The 14,035-nt window shown below is 40.0% G+C and overlaps 1 protein-coding gene across 2 annotated transcripts in view; it reads left to right on the top strand.

Annotated features, from left to right (window-relative positions):
• The window catches only part of LOC124802747 (intraflagellar transport protein 56), a 182,270-nt gene that overhangs the window by 108,634 nt on the left and 59,601 nt on the right, over positions 1 to 14,035 (top strand). For both annotated transcript variants that reach the window (XM_047263731.1, XM_047263732.1), the window contains 2 exons: positions 2,612 to 2,722; positions 10,776 to 10,973. In XM_047263731.1, coding sequence (XP_047119687.1) covers positions 2,612 to 2,722; positions 10,776 to 10,973 — 309 coding nt within the window. The remainder of the gene's footprint in view (positions 1 to 2,611; positions 2,723 to 10,775; positions 10,974 to 14,035) is intronic.

Here is a 14,035-nt window from a genome sequence, read left to right on the forward strand (position 1 = left end):
AGTGATATGAAGAGGTATAAAAGAGATGAGTTCCTCATTAATTACAACTGAAAGGATGCATTAAAAATAAATGTTACAGCAGGAAAAAAATAAGAATAAAATATTCTAATCTTATTTGGGAGAATAAAGACAGAAAAGTGGAAAATAGTTGTTAGTAGAGAAATGTGTTCATACGAGGAGCAAAGCCAGAATACACTGAGGTGACCAAAGTCATGGGATAATCCTATCTATTTTGGAACATGAAGTCCGTGAGTGAGTGCAGGTGGTCTCTGAGTAGCTGAACATAAACATTTCCAATCAATAATCGCTTCACTTGGACCGGAGTACCCAGTCCATGTAAACACAGCCAACACCATTATGGAACCACCACCAGCTTGCACGGTGGCTTGCTGGCAACTTGGTCCATGGCTTTGCAGAGTCTGTGCCACACTTGAACTCTGCCATCAGCTCTCACCAACTGAAATCAGGACTCATCTTACCGGGCTACAGTTTTCCAGTTGTCTGTGGTTCAACCAATATTGTCACGAGCCAAGGAGAGGCACTGCAATCGATGTCCTGCTGTTAACAAAGGCATTCGCGTCACTCGTCTACTGCCATAGCCCATTAATGCCAAATTTCAGTGCCCTGTCCTAACAGATACGTTTGTCATACATCCCACATTGATTTCTGCAATTATTTCATCCAGTATTGCTTGTCTGTTAACACTGATAATACTACGCAAACATCACTGCTCTCGGTCATTACCTGAAGGCCATTGGCCACTGCATTGCCCATGGTGAGAGGTAATGCCAGAAATTTGGTATTCTCAGCACACTCTTTACACTGTGAATCTCAGAATATTGAATTCCCCATTGATTTCCAAAGTAAAATGTCCCCTGCATCTAGCTCCAACTACGAGCTTCACCAATGCACTGCCCTTTTTTACTTTGTGTATGCAATACAACCACCATCTATATATGTGCATATCGCTATATCTTGACTTTTGTCACCTATATTGAAAAAACTGCTGTGAGTAGAAAGTAGATTGTTACTGTTTTGGTTAAGGCAAACCATAACATGGCCATTATTTTCTAAATATAGTAGATAAAATATGAGAGAAAGTAATTGTCCTCAAACACCCTGCATCTCTATTTCTAGACAAATGGGACCTCATAATCTTAGTCGCATATTGACTGCAGGCAAAATCTCTGAATTGATGAGCCTCTTAGCTACATATGACTGTACTAAGAAAGCTATTTTAATATTTCTTGCTGTCGTAACCAAGATACATTTCTTTTGATTTGAGTTGCATGTGATAGATGTATGTCCTTTAGTACCATCAGACTCCTACTCACCACCTCTTTCTGCAGAAGGAACATGGCCTCTAAAAACTTGAATGGTCCCACTTATTTGTTATATTATCAGCCTCTCCATATTTTTATTGTTTTGGTGAGTAAAATTTATCTTAAATATGCATTTAGAATTCTTATACAATTTAGATACTTTTACTCTTAATTTACTCACCAAGTGGTGCCAGGAGAAAACACATAAAAGATGTGGAAACGAGTGTTCCACATCTGTTAAGTGTTTTCTCCTGCCACTACTTAGTGAGTACACTTTTTTATATGTCGATTTTAGACTGTGTTTTTCAAAATTAATACCATGTTAAGTGTTTGTATGATTTATTAGATTCAACTTGTAATTACAAATAATAATACATCAAATGAAAGAGCATCTCAAACAGTTTTTCTTACCAGTGTTCAATGTGAGCGTTATTTGTCACATGGCACAGATAGAGCCGATTGACGAGTCCTTCCTAAACCTTGATCACTGTGTCCAGAGTAATTGTTGCAACAATAGTTTCAATCCTCTCTCTTTAATTGCGTAGAACAGCAGGTAGTGGACACACATACACATGACCCTTTATGAATACCCGAAGGTAAAAATGGCATGGCATCAAATTGTGTGAACATGGAGGCCACGCGAAACAAGCTCTGTCATCTGGCCCCTTGTGGCCAATCTGGCGGTTGCATACAATAGTGTTTAACCAATTGTATGCTGAGTTATGTCAGTGAGGCAGCACACCATCTTGCTGCCAATTAAAGTTCTGTGGCTCAGCCTCTGTCAACTGAAGAAATAGCCTACAGTTACTTCTCCAAAAAAGTAAGGCGCATTAGCTTTCCTCTGGGATATGGCACAAAAAACATTCAATTTCAGGGAGTCTCATTGCAACTGTGCCACCCCATGGGTATTTGCTGACCCCAGATGTGCTCTTTACATGGGTTCAAATTTCCACTTAGGTGATTAAAGACAACATGATCCAGAAAATCTTCATCATCTTGCATCAACATTTCATTTGCAAAATTGGCATGGAAACTGTTGTCTGTAGGCCTTAGAACATACTTGCAGGTATAGAAACAAACTGTTTGAGTTGCTCTTTCTTTTGATGTACCATTTGTAAATGTAAGTTGAATGTAATGAGTGCTACAAAGCCTTAAAACCCCAATATTCACTTTGAGATGCGTAGTGTTTTCAAACATTGATTATTTTTGTTGATGTATTTACTCTGATTTGATTGATACAATATTTAACCTAATATATTTTGATATGCATATTGATTACCATCTCTTAGGATGACATACAAGAGGCTTTCAATCTAATAAAGGATTTGGAACCATCAGTCCCTCCAGAATACATCCTCAAAGGAGTTGTGTATGCAGCTATCGGTCAAGAAAATGGATCGGTAAGAGTATTTCCACTTGTTATTTTGTTTTTCTCACTCAGTGCCATATACATTTTCAATGCATAAATTAAAATTTTCTTTACATAATGTTTTAACTTGAATTATACATTTAACTTTTTTATTTTAAATGTTTTTTCTTAGGAAAGCTATGTATTTAACTTCGAGTATTTTGATCATGACTTTAGTGGCTGTAGACTGTATGAAGTTTGCAGGTGATGCAAACTTGTTCTCTCAGTCAATCTCAGCTCTGCAATTTAAGCTCAAAATTAATGAAACAACTGAAAGACTCCTCATGACTCCACTACAATAAATTACTGTTAAACATAAACAAGACAGATCATGTACTCTTCTACCCACCTTGAAACCATCCCGCCTGTATGGAATCCTTGCAGATTGGTGGTAAAGAAATTGAACTAGTAAAGCATACAAAGTTTTTAAGAGTGTATATTGATAGTTCACTCCAATGGAACCACCACAGGGCAAAACTGTTAAACAAGCTTGACAGTCTCTGCTATGCTTTCACAATTTTCAGATGATCATGTGATATAAATATACTAAAAACTGTTTATCTTGGGCTTGTGCACTCAGCAATACCATATGGCATCCCTTTCTGGGGTCACTCAGAGAAAAACTTTTTAGCTTCTTTGGGGGGGGGGGGGGAGGGGGAGATCTCTTTACAACAAATGGAGAAATCCACAGCTGTGAAACAAGAACAAAGCAAACATTCATCTGGTGAGTCAAAGATTAGGGCAGAGATCACAAGGGGGTGAGAAATATGGGCAGCCTACTTTTTGACAAACTGCTCCTATCAATTACAAAGAAATGTAATACCTTGAGGGAGATGGGACTGATGACATCGCTGTTTAGTCCCCTCCCCTCGAATCAACCAACAATCTTCAGGGAGAAAGTTAAGGATTTGCTAATGAGACATTGAGACATACGTTTTATTCTGTCGAAGCGTACTTGAAGAAAAACATGCTTGATCTATTTTACCTTATCCTTTCCCACACAACAGTGCTCAACAGTCCTTATAATTACTTTTTATTCTTGCCTCCCACTTAAATCAGAATTTCTGTGTGTCACTATTTTATAAAACCATAAAGAAATAATATGCTTGTGCTCTTATGTAACGTGATCTAGTAAGATCAAACAATGGAAAATCCAGGATGGAATATAACAATACCAGAGAAGGACAGTTGCTACTCACCATATAGTGGAGATGCTGAGTCGCGATAGGCACAACAAAAAGATTCACACAATTATAGCTTTCGGCCATTAAGGCCTTTGTCAGCAGTAGACACACACACACACACACACACACACACACACACACACACACACACAAACGCAACTTGCACACACGTCTGCAGTCTCAGAGAGCTGAAACCACACTGTGAGCAGCAGCACCAGTGCACGATGGGAGTGGCGACTGGGTGGAGGTTAGGAGGAGGCTGGGGCAGGGAGGGGGTGTGATAGTATGGTGGGAGTGGCGGGCAGTCATTTCACCGCCACACCCAGTCTTTTAATTTATTTTTATTTCTCTTCTTTCTGCTACTTACCCCCTCCCCCCTCCACACCTTCTCTCCTGCCCTCCGTCTAAACTGCAACACTTCACTGTCCACCATTCCCACCATACTATCCCTTCCCCTCCCCGCCCCAGCCTCTTCCTTACCCCCACCCAGTTGCCACTCCCATCATGCCCTGGTGCTGCTTCTCGCAGTGTGGTTTCAGCTCTCTGAGACTGCAGACATGTGTGCAAGTTGCATTTGCATGAGTGTGTGTGTGTGCATATGTGTGTGTATGCATGTGTGTCTACTGCTGACAAAGGCCTTAATGGCCGAAAGCTATAATTGTGGGAATCTTTTTGTTGTGCCTATCATGACTCAGCATCTCTGCTATATGGTGAGTAGCAACTTTCCTTCTCTGGTATTGTGATCTAGTAAGATATTACCGTGTACCTTCTTAGCACAGAGGTTTATTCACCCAGATCACACAAAAATACACAATGATTATTTGTTTCAACGAAGTTGAATTGCCATCTTCAGATCATGTGTATAGAAAAAATTTTTACAGGACCAATCCATTTTTTATACAAACGACCTGAAGATGGTGATTTAATTTTGCTGAATCTAGTAATCGTATATTTTTGTGTGATATGGGCAGATAAACTTCTGCAATAAGAAAAACAACCATATTTAGATTCTGAGATCACCTCCAACATAGTTATGTCAGGTGTGTGTACGTGTGTGTGTGTGTGTGTGTGTGTGTGTGTGGGAGGGAGGGTGAGTGGGTGTGCATGTCAGGATTGTCTCTTTGTGGAACATTCAAACCTCAGATTTTATAAGAAACATTTCCATGATGCACAGTTCCTTTCATGTGGTGTCTACCATTGGAGTTGTATTAGCATTTTTGTTGTACTCTTGTGCCTACTAAACAAACTCTTTGAATATCCGCTATCTCCTCTGTTAATCATAGCTGATAAGAGTGCAAATTAATGATACTCAAGAGCTGGCTGAACAAAGATTTTCTAAACTATATCATTTGTGGACTATTTTTATTATTTTTCTAACTTTTTTTATTAATTTGGTGGGCACCTGCCTATCTTACAAATCACTTTATTTGGCTATTCAAATTTAGATCACTCCTGAAACACTATTATACACACATCAAAAAAAGTTTTGCATCACCTCGGTTCTGAGAGTTCTGGAACGTGTACAGAAAATTGGAATAGAGATCAACATAAACATCATTTCTGCCCTTTTTATTGCTCATGAAAATGACACATTGCATGTTGTACCGCCATACAGCGAGACCTTCAGAGGTAGGTGGTGGTCCAGATTGGTGTACACACCGGTACCTCTAATACCCAGTAGCACATCCTCTTGTTTTGATGCATGCCTGTATTCGTCATGGCATACTATCCATAAGTTCATCAAGGCACTGTTGGCCCAAATTGTCCCACTCCTCTATGGCGATTCGGTGTAGATCTCTCAGAGTGGTTGGTGGGTCACGCCGTCCATAAACAGCTGTCTTCAATCTATCCCAGGTATGTTCGATAGCGTTCATGTCTGGAGGATATGTGGCAACTCTAGTTGAGCGATGTCATTATCCTGAAGGAAGTCATTCACAAGAAGTGCACAATGGGAGTGTGAATTGTTGTCCATGAAGACGAATGCTTTGCCAATATGCTGCCGATATGGTTGCACTATTGGTTGGAGGATGGCATTCACGTATCGTACAGCCATTATGGCACCTTCCATGACCACCAGCAGGGTACGTCATGCATCCAAACAAGTCTCCAACGATTGTCTGGTTGAAGGCATATGTGACACTCATCGGTGAAGAGAAAGTGATGCCATTCCCAAGTGGTCCATTCAGCATGTCGTTGGGTCCATCTGTACCACGCTGCATAGTGTCGTGGTTGCAAAGATGGACTTCGCCATGGACACCAGGAGTGAAGTTGCGCATCATGCAGCGTATTGTGCACAGTTTGAGTCATAACATGATGTTCTGTGGCTGCACGAAAAGCATTATTCAACATGGTTGCGTTGCTGTCAGGGTTCCTCCGAGCCATAATCTGTAGGTAGCGGTCATCCACTGCAGTAGTAGCCCTTGGGCGACCTGAGCGAGGCATGTCATCGACATTTCCTGTCGTGAAGTTGCGCATCATGCACCATATTGCGCACAGTTTGAGTCATAACATGATGTCCTGTGGCTGCATGAAAAGGATTATTCAACATGGTTGCATTGCTGTCAGGGTTCCTCCGAGCCATAATCTGTAGGTAGCAGTCATCCACTGCAGTAGTAGCCCTTGGGCGACCTGAGCGAGGCATGTCATCGACAGTTCCTGTCTCTCTGTATCTCCTCCATGTCTGAACAACATCGCTTTGGTTCACTCCAAGACGCCTGGACACTTCCCTTGTTGAGAACCCTTCCTGGCACAAAGTAACAATGCAGATACGATCAAACTGTAGTGTTGACCGTTTAGGTATGGTTGAACTACAGACAACACAAGCCATATACCTCCTTCCTGGTGGAATGACTGGAACTGATTGGTTGTTGGACCTCCTGCCTAATAGGCGCTGCTCATCCATGGTTGTTTACATCTTTGGTCACATTTAGTAACATCTCTGAACAGTCAAAGGGACTGTATCTGTGATACAATATCCACAGTCAACATCTATCTTCAGGAGTTCTGGGAACCGGGGTGATGCAAAACGTTTTCTGATGTGTGTATATTTTATGGTGGGAGCTGATTCTAGTGGTTGATTTCCATGTGTAATCAAACAATAGTACTTATTCACATGCAACACATTATATACATGGTATAACGAGTATAAGTGCAGATATTTCTGTTGGTCACTGAGGACAGCGTACTGAACAACATTACATCAGTATTTATGTCTTTTGCAGACTAGTTGTTATAACTGTTACAAGTCATTTTTAGGTTGGTTAGTATCTCCAAGTACATGTCTCAATGCCAGTAATGCTTATTTTCTCCCGGGCAGCAGGTCAGATGTTGAAGTGTGGACACAAGACAGGTAGTCTGTACTGACAGGCATAGTCCACGTAGTGGTACAGTTACAGCAGTGCAGAAAATGTCAGGTCATAAGGTTTGTGACATGTTTAGGGGTTGGCTGTTCGACAGAGAAAACACAACCAACTCACTTGTGTGTCTACATACAAGGTACCAAATACAAAAATATCTGCACTTATACACCTTATGCCCCGCATATTTGTCTCTGCAGCTGTTGTGCATTTCTTTTCAGTTTTCTGGTGTTAAGATGACCCTGTATATAACAGTACAATCCACGAACATCCGCATGGACCTCACAACATTATCCACCAGGTCATTTACATTTCTTGACAACACTAGTGACCTTATGAAACTCCTGGAGCAAACCTGAAGCAATATTAATTTCTGACAATGTCTGTCTGTTGAGAATGGGAAGTTCTATTGGCTAAGACAAAATGGATCTATTGTTCAACAAGTTTGTACAGTAGAACTCCAGTTATCAGAAATTTGATTATTCAGATCACCAATTGTCCGGATTGCTGTATGACCAAAGTTGTCAATTTTGTTCGATAGTTATTACAATATATAGTACATTATACATTTCTTAATCACTCTAAAATCAATCTGCAGCAAATGTATTAAAAGAACAACTCCTCCAGTGAACAATGAATACAGTATATGCATTGTTGTGTTTGTGGTACGCATCATTCAGTGCAGTCTACATCAGTCTGCGTCATGACTTTACCATATAGATCGATTTGTCGCTATGCATTCCACCTTCAATGTCATTTGTTTTGTTTTGTATTTGTGTTTTAATTTACTGTGTGGCTAAAAGGAAATGAGATGTCTTATAATTGGCAAACAGAATAAAAGTGCTTGAACAATTAAACAAAGGCCTGGGTAGTAAGCAGTTAGCTGAAATGTTCAGTATGGGAACATAAGCAATTTCAGATGTAAAAAAAGTCCTCAATTTTAAACTTTGTGTGTCTCCTTGAGAATGTAAGCAGAAATTCGTTGAGAAAAGCAATGAAAACAGCAGAAAACAGGGAGTTTGAAGAGGCCATATTCCAGTGGTTTTTGTAGCAGTGATCATTGGTTAACCCTCTTTCAGGGCTGACTGTGAAAAAGCCAAATTTTTAGTAGAGAAAATCGACAGTTTGTCTTCATTTGAAGTGAGCAATGTCTGGCTAAAGAATTTTGAGGCAAGGCACAATACGCATGGGCTGGATTTAAGTGATGGAAAACTATCTGCAGACCCAAAACCAGCTGGAAATGTTATTGAAAAATTGAAAATTGATCCAGAATCATATGACCCTGAATTATTATACAGGCCAGATGAGAAAGGTCTTATTTGGAAGGCTTTGCCTGAAGGATCTTTGGTTTCTAAAAAGGAAACTAGTGCTCCTAGCCGTAAGGTTAGTAAAGATAATGTTCTAGTGCTGAACTATGCTAACTCTATGGGAAACCACAAAACACCACTTCCATTGACAGAAAATCGAAAACCCCCAAGCTTTTTACAAGAATCATTCGAAGGCCTGGATGACAGCAACTTTGTTTTGCAAATGTTGCGATTCAATTTCCATACCTGAAGTAAAAAAAAATATCAAAAGGCCATAGGAAAAGAAGGCAGTAATGTGATGTTAAATCTGGACAATGCTTGCACCCACCCCAACAAAAGTCATCATGCTAAAGAGGATGGACATTTCAAAATACTCTTCCTGCCACCAAATGTAACGAGTTTGCTGCAGCCAGTGGACTGATTAGTTATTGAAACTAGGAAGCGACATTGCAGAAGATGACTGTTGAGAAAGCTGTTGATGGAAGATGAAAGTGAAGAAAGCATTGTGGCTCATCACAAAAAATTGAATCCAAAAGACTGCACTTACATGGTGGTAGAACCATGGAATTTGGTGAAAACAACCACATTAAAAAAAAGAGCTTGGAATAAATTGAAAGGCATTTCAATCAAAGTTGAGGTACATTAAGATGAAAATGAAAAGAACAACATAAAAAGGAATTAGAAGAAATAGAAGTGGCAGAGGATGAAATATCAGTTGAGGACATAAGAAAGATCCTTCTGAAACTTCCTGGTCATTCCAATTGCATTACAGAGGATATAGACGAGTGGCTTGCTTGTGATTGTTTGTACCCTGGATTTAAAATACTCAGTGTGAGAGAAGAAACTGATGACCAGGAAGATAACATTGTAGCTGAACAATATGCGGGACCGTCAGCTGGTGAGTCATTTGCTTGTCTTGACCCTGTACTAAAATGGATGGACTGGCAGCCTTCATGTGACCATGTATGGCTCCTCACTGTCAAGCAGATGTGAGATGTGGCTGCCCAGAAACAATTGAAGACAGGAAAACAACAGACTCTGAACAATATGTTCAAGAACTGGCTGTTTGTAAGTACAGTACTGTACAGAGTCTAAACAACATTGTTTTGTAGTCATTAAATTAATATTACATTAGCATTTATACACAAATTTAGCTTTTTTCTTTAAAAAAAAATAAATAAAAGAACTGACCTCTTTTTCAAAATTTATCCAGTTATACAGATATTTGATTATCTGGATCAGATCCGAACTTGAGTCATCCATATAACTGCATTTCTACTGTGTATTGTTTGCTCAGCTGCAGAACAGAACTGTGTTGAATGCCTTCCAGAAATCAGATCAGGCATGTACTTTGCCGCTATCTGCTACTTTATGGATCTAGTGAATAGAGTGGACTGAGTGTTACATGACTTTTGCCTGCAGATCCACATTGATTCCACCACAGGAAATTTGTGGACTTCAAAAAGATAAAAGATATTCCATAATCGAATAACAAAATGATGTCAGTGATACAGTTATATAGATGATGCAACTGTCCACCAATCAGTTTTTAAAACTGGAACGACCATCAACTTTTTCCAGTTGCTAGCTAATCTTTCTTGCTCTTTTAGTCTACAATTAAATGTGGTTAGAAGGAGAACAGGTTCTTTTATGCAGTTCATATAAAACTGAAGAATATAATTCTGGCCAGAAACACATGCAATTAGGTGTCCCATAAGGCTCAAAATAAGGTCCACTATTATTTTTGTGTTACATCAGTGATGTGCCATGCCATGTTGAGTCAGATATCATCCTTTATGGAGATGACTCAACAGCAATAATCTACTGTAAAACTGACGAAGTTTTTGTTAACAGATTACCGGTTTCGGTCTTTAATGACCATCATTAGATCTGTTTCATAAAAACAAAGTCCTAATGTACTGCAGCCATAGTGGCATCGTCAAATGTTAAATGCGGAATCAGCACCAGCATTGTCAAATACATATAAATAACATCACATGCACGAGTCATGTTGTCAGTAGTACAGTGACCATAGACGTAAATTAAAGGAAACTTATCACCTAAAATTATTGCTTCATGTATAATATTGCCTCAAATGTTCCTAAATGTAATTTTGATATATATATAACCATACTGAAAGTAAAGAAGGAAACACTATAGTAGCAGCTGTTCTTAACTAATACAAACATTATTTTCAGCGTGAAAATTTTAAGATGGCACAGCAGTATTTCCAGCTTGTTGGAAGCAGTGCGAGTGAATGTGATACAGTTCCTGGCAGGCAATGCATGGCATCTTCATATTTTCTCAAGAGGCAATTTGATGATGTGCTTGTCTACTTGAACTCTATTAGAAGCTTTTTCTACAATGATGACAGCTTCAATTTTAATTATGCCCAGGTAATTTACCTACACTGTTTCATTATATGCTAACATTTGTGAGAATTAAAACACTCAGAAAAAATAGGACAGCTGTGCAGAGAGGATAACCCTCTTTTGTAGATTCTGTGCTACTGCTCTTTCCTCTGTTGTCCATGAATGTTTGGTCAGGTGTGGTGAAGAACATGCAGGGTTTCCTCAGAGGACAAAAAGTACCACTGCTTTGTTAACACTTTGTTCATTACGGTCTACCAGAAACCATTGTTGATGATTAGTGACTTACATGCAAATCAAATGGAAGGAAACTCCCTCGAATATCCACATCCTCTTTGATCCCATGCCGTAGTGTGTAGATGGTTTTATTTTATTGCAGCGTATGGAGGCCTCACATGATGGTGAATTCTCTGTTAAAGATCATGTGGAGCTCTAAATTTTATATATCTTCACTTTAGTGACATGTGTCCTTCTTGATGTAGCAATTTTCACAAATGTTAGTGTGTAAAGGAGATCTATGCAAAATGTATACCTATTAATAAGAGACTGGTAAAATGTTAATTATTTACAAACTGATATGATTGTTCTCTTCTAGGTAAGTTTGCTCATACATAATACATCAGTGTCTGCTATTGAAAAACAAAAGAGCTTGTAGACAATGTCACTTTTTCATGTGGCATTTTATCCATCACAGCATAAGACTTTAGAGAGTGGGGTACACTTCTAACTTCTTCCTGCCCTTCATATTATACCTAGTAAAGCCATGTGTTTTGAGTCTTTGTGATCCTCAAGACTCCTTAGTGATATTGTTGCCACATTTTTACACAAGCTACAGCTCTGGAGGCATTATACTTAATATTGCAAATGCTACCTTTGCACCCAAGCCTGTTTGGTCGAATGCATGAACCAAATGCCCAGATCTGCAGTTCCTGTCATACTGAGCAGTGTTATTGTGGAATGACAAAGTAATCAATAGGGGAAAAGTAAACTGGCTAAGGACTATAGTATGCTATAGTATCTTATCTTTATCTTGGCTTCCTTTTCTATTTTAAGTTAAAAATTGAAGCACATAACTTAGTTTTAGGTGTCCCAGCCAACAAAGTCACATTCATAATTTTGAAGAATGCAAATACTTTATTAGAATTCCATTTCAAATGGTGCAGTACAAGTGAAAGGAGGACCAGAGAGTGGAAGAAAAACAGGAGTACATAAATGGCTGAAGCTATGAAAGCAGTTGTCACTTAAGTCAGTTTGTAGTGTGACACCAGCGAACCATTTTCGTGTCCAAATATGGAAGAAGACTGCATGCACAATTAAACTCAACACTTTATTTCTAATGACACATACTGTGGCATACATCTAACACAGTAAAAGAAAAAAAAGTTCAATTAAGTGCAGTCACTATTAAACATAAACACTATCGACAACCAAGCAAAAGTAAAAATAGGAAGAAGCAAAGAAAACTTCACTGTGCAGAACATCTGCACCTCAGCAAAGAGCAGCACACTGCCAGTGCTCCTTGCAGCCAGCACATGAACTCAGCTGACATTTTGCAGTCTGCTGATTGCTAGCTGTCAAGCACAAGCCGATCACAACCTTCCTTCACAGCTGCCCAGGGGAAAACAGCACATTCTCCTCTGTGTTGCACTATCTGTCATCCATGTCTTTTGCTGGGAAGCACACACTGTAACCAGAGTGCATCTTGTGAAAAGACGTCGTCGAGGGTCCTGGTGCTGGCCGCTCAGCAATAGTCAAGGGATGTGGCTTGGTAGGACATGGTTGGAAAACATGGCAGTTTCTTGTATGACAAATGCAAGCTTGACACAGTTGACAGAGATGGTATTTTGTTTTCCATTGACCATGATCTGAATGTTTTGACGACTGGTGACATTTCAGTGTGGGCCTGTATGTGGAGGCATTAATACTGGCATAACTCTGCCCCTGTGTAGCATCACATGTGTACACCTGCTTAATTCCTTATGTATAAAAGTTTGGTGCTCATCATGTCGGGATGTTGGTCGTGGATGGATTTATGAGATTCTCTCTCTTAGGTCGTCACTGAAATGTGAAGAGTCAGTGCTATCTTTTGGTACTTTTCTCAAATCAATAAACTCACTAGGTGAGTGTAAGGTTTCACCATACCCTAATTCAGCTGGTGATGCATCCAGGTCTGGTTTTCACATTGTCTGAAGCCCCAGCAGAACTAACGGTGAGGGTGATGTTCAGTCCATCTCATGGCACATTAGGACTGCCTTAATGGAACGATCCTAGCGTTCTACCATGCCCTAGCTGGTGAGGTGGTCATTCTTAGTGGAATGGTGCACTGCTCCACAGAAGTTGCTCAGGTTAGTAAATAAATCAGATTCGAAACATTTTGCTTTATCCATAGTTATATGGAGCAGTTATCCAAAACATGCAACCCACTGTGACATCAATGTGGCCACTAGAGTTGTGGTGGAAAAATTGTAGACTAGGACCACCTCTGGCCAACGTGTAAATCTGCCCACAATGGTTAGTAAGTAACGTTGCCCTTCAGAGGGGTGGGTGGGGCGGGGGGATGCTGCCCTTCAGAGGGGTGGTGGGGTGGGGGGATGCCAGTGGCCTGATGACATCAATGTGCATATCTTTTTGTCATATCAGGGAAGCTGCCTACTGGTGAGAGTACATGCTGTGCTACTTTACTACACTGGCATTGTGTTCGCGCATGGGCCCACTGTTAGCAGTCCTTCTTCACTCCTGGCCATACGTTACAGCTGCAGACTAGTTTCACCATCACCTAAACTCCCGGGTGGCACAGACTGTGTAGAGTTTGAAATACTTGTCTATGGAGTGGTGCTGGCACGAATGGCCTGGTTTTGCCATGAGTTGCATCACAATAAACTCTAGTATCTGAAGCTGGAACTTCAACAAGCTTGAGTTGTGAGTCTGATGCAAAATCACACAGGCAGTCACAAAGCTCCGTGTCAGATTCTTGGGCTTTGGTCAGGTGTATGAAGTCAACTGCCTGTGTAACAGTGTTTATGCAGGCTTAACATCAGTAGAAAACTATGATGATGGTTTGTGGGGCACTCAACATTGTGGTCATCAGC

Source organism: Schistocerca piceifrons, chromosome 6, assembly GCF_021461385.2.
Source record: "Schistocerca piceifrons isolate TAMUIC-IGC-003096 chromosome 6, iqSchPice1.1, whole genome shotgun sequence".
NCBI lineage: Eukaryota > Metazoa > Arthropoda > Insecta > Orthoptera > Acrididae > Schistocerca > Schistocerca piceifrons.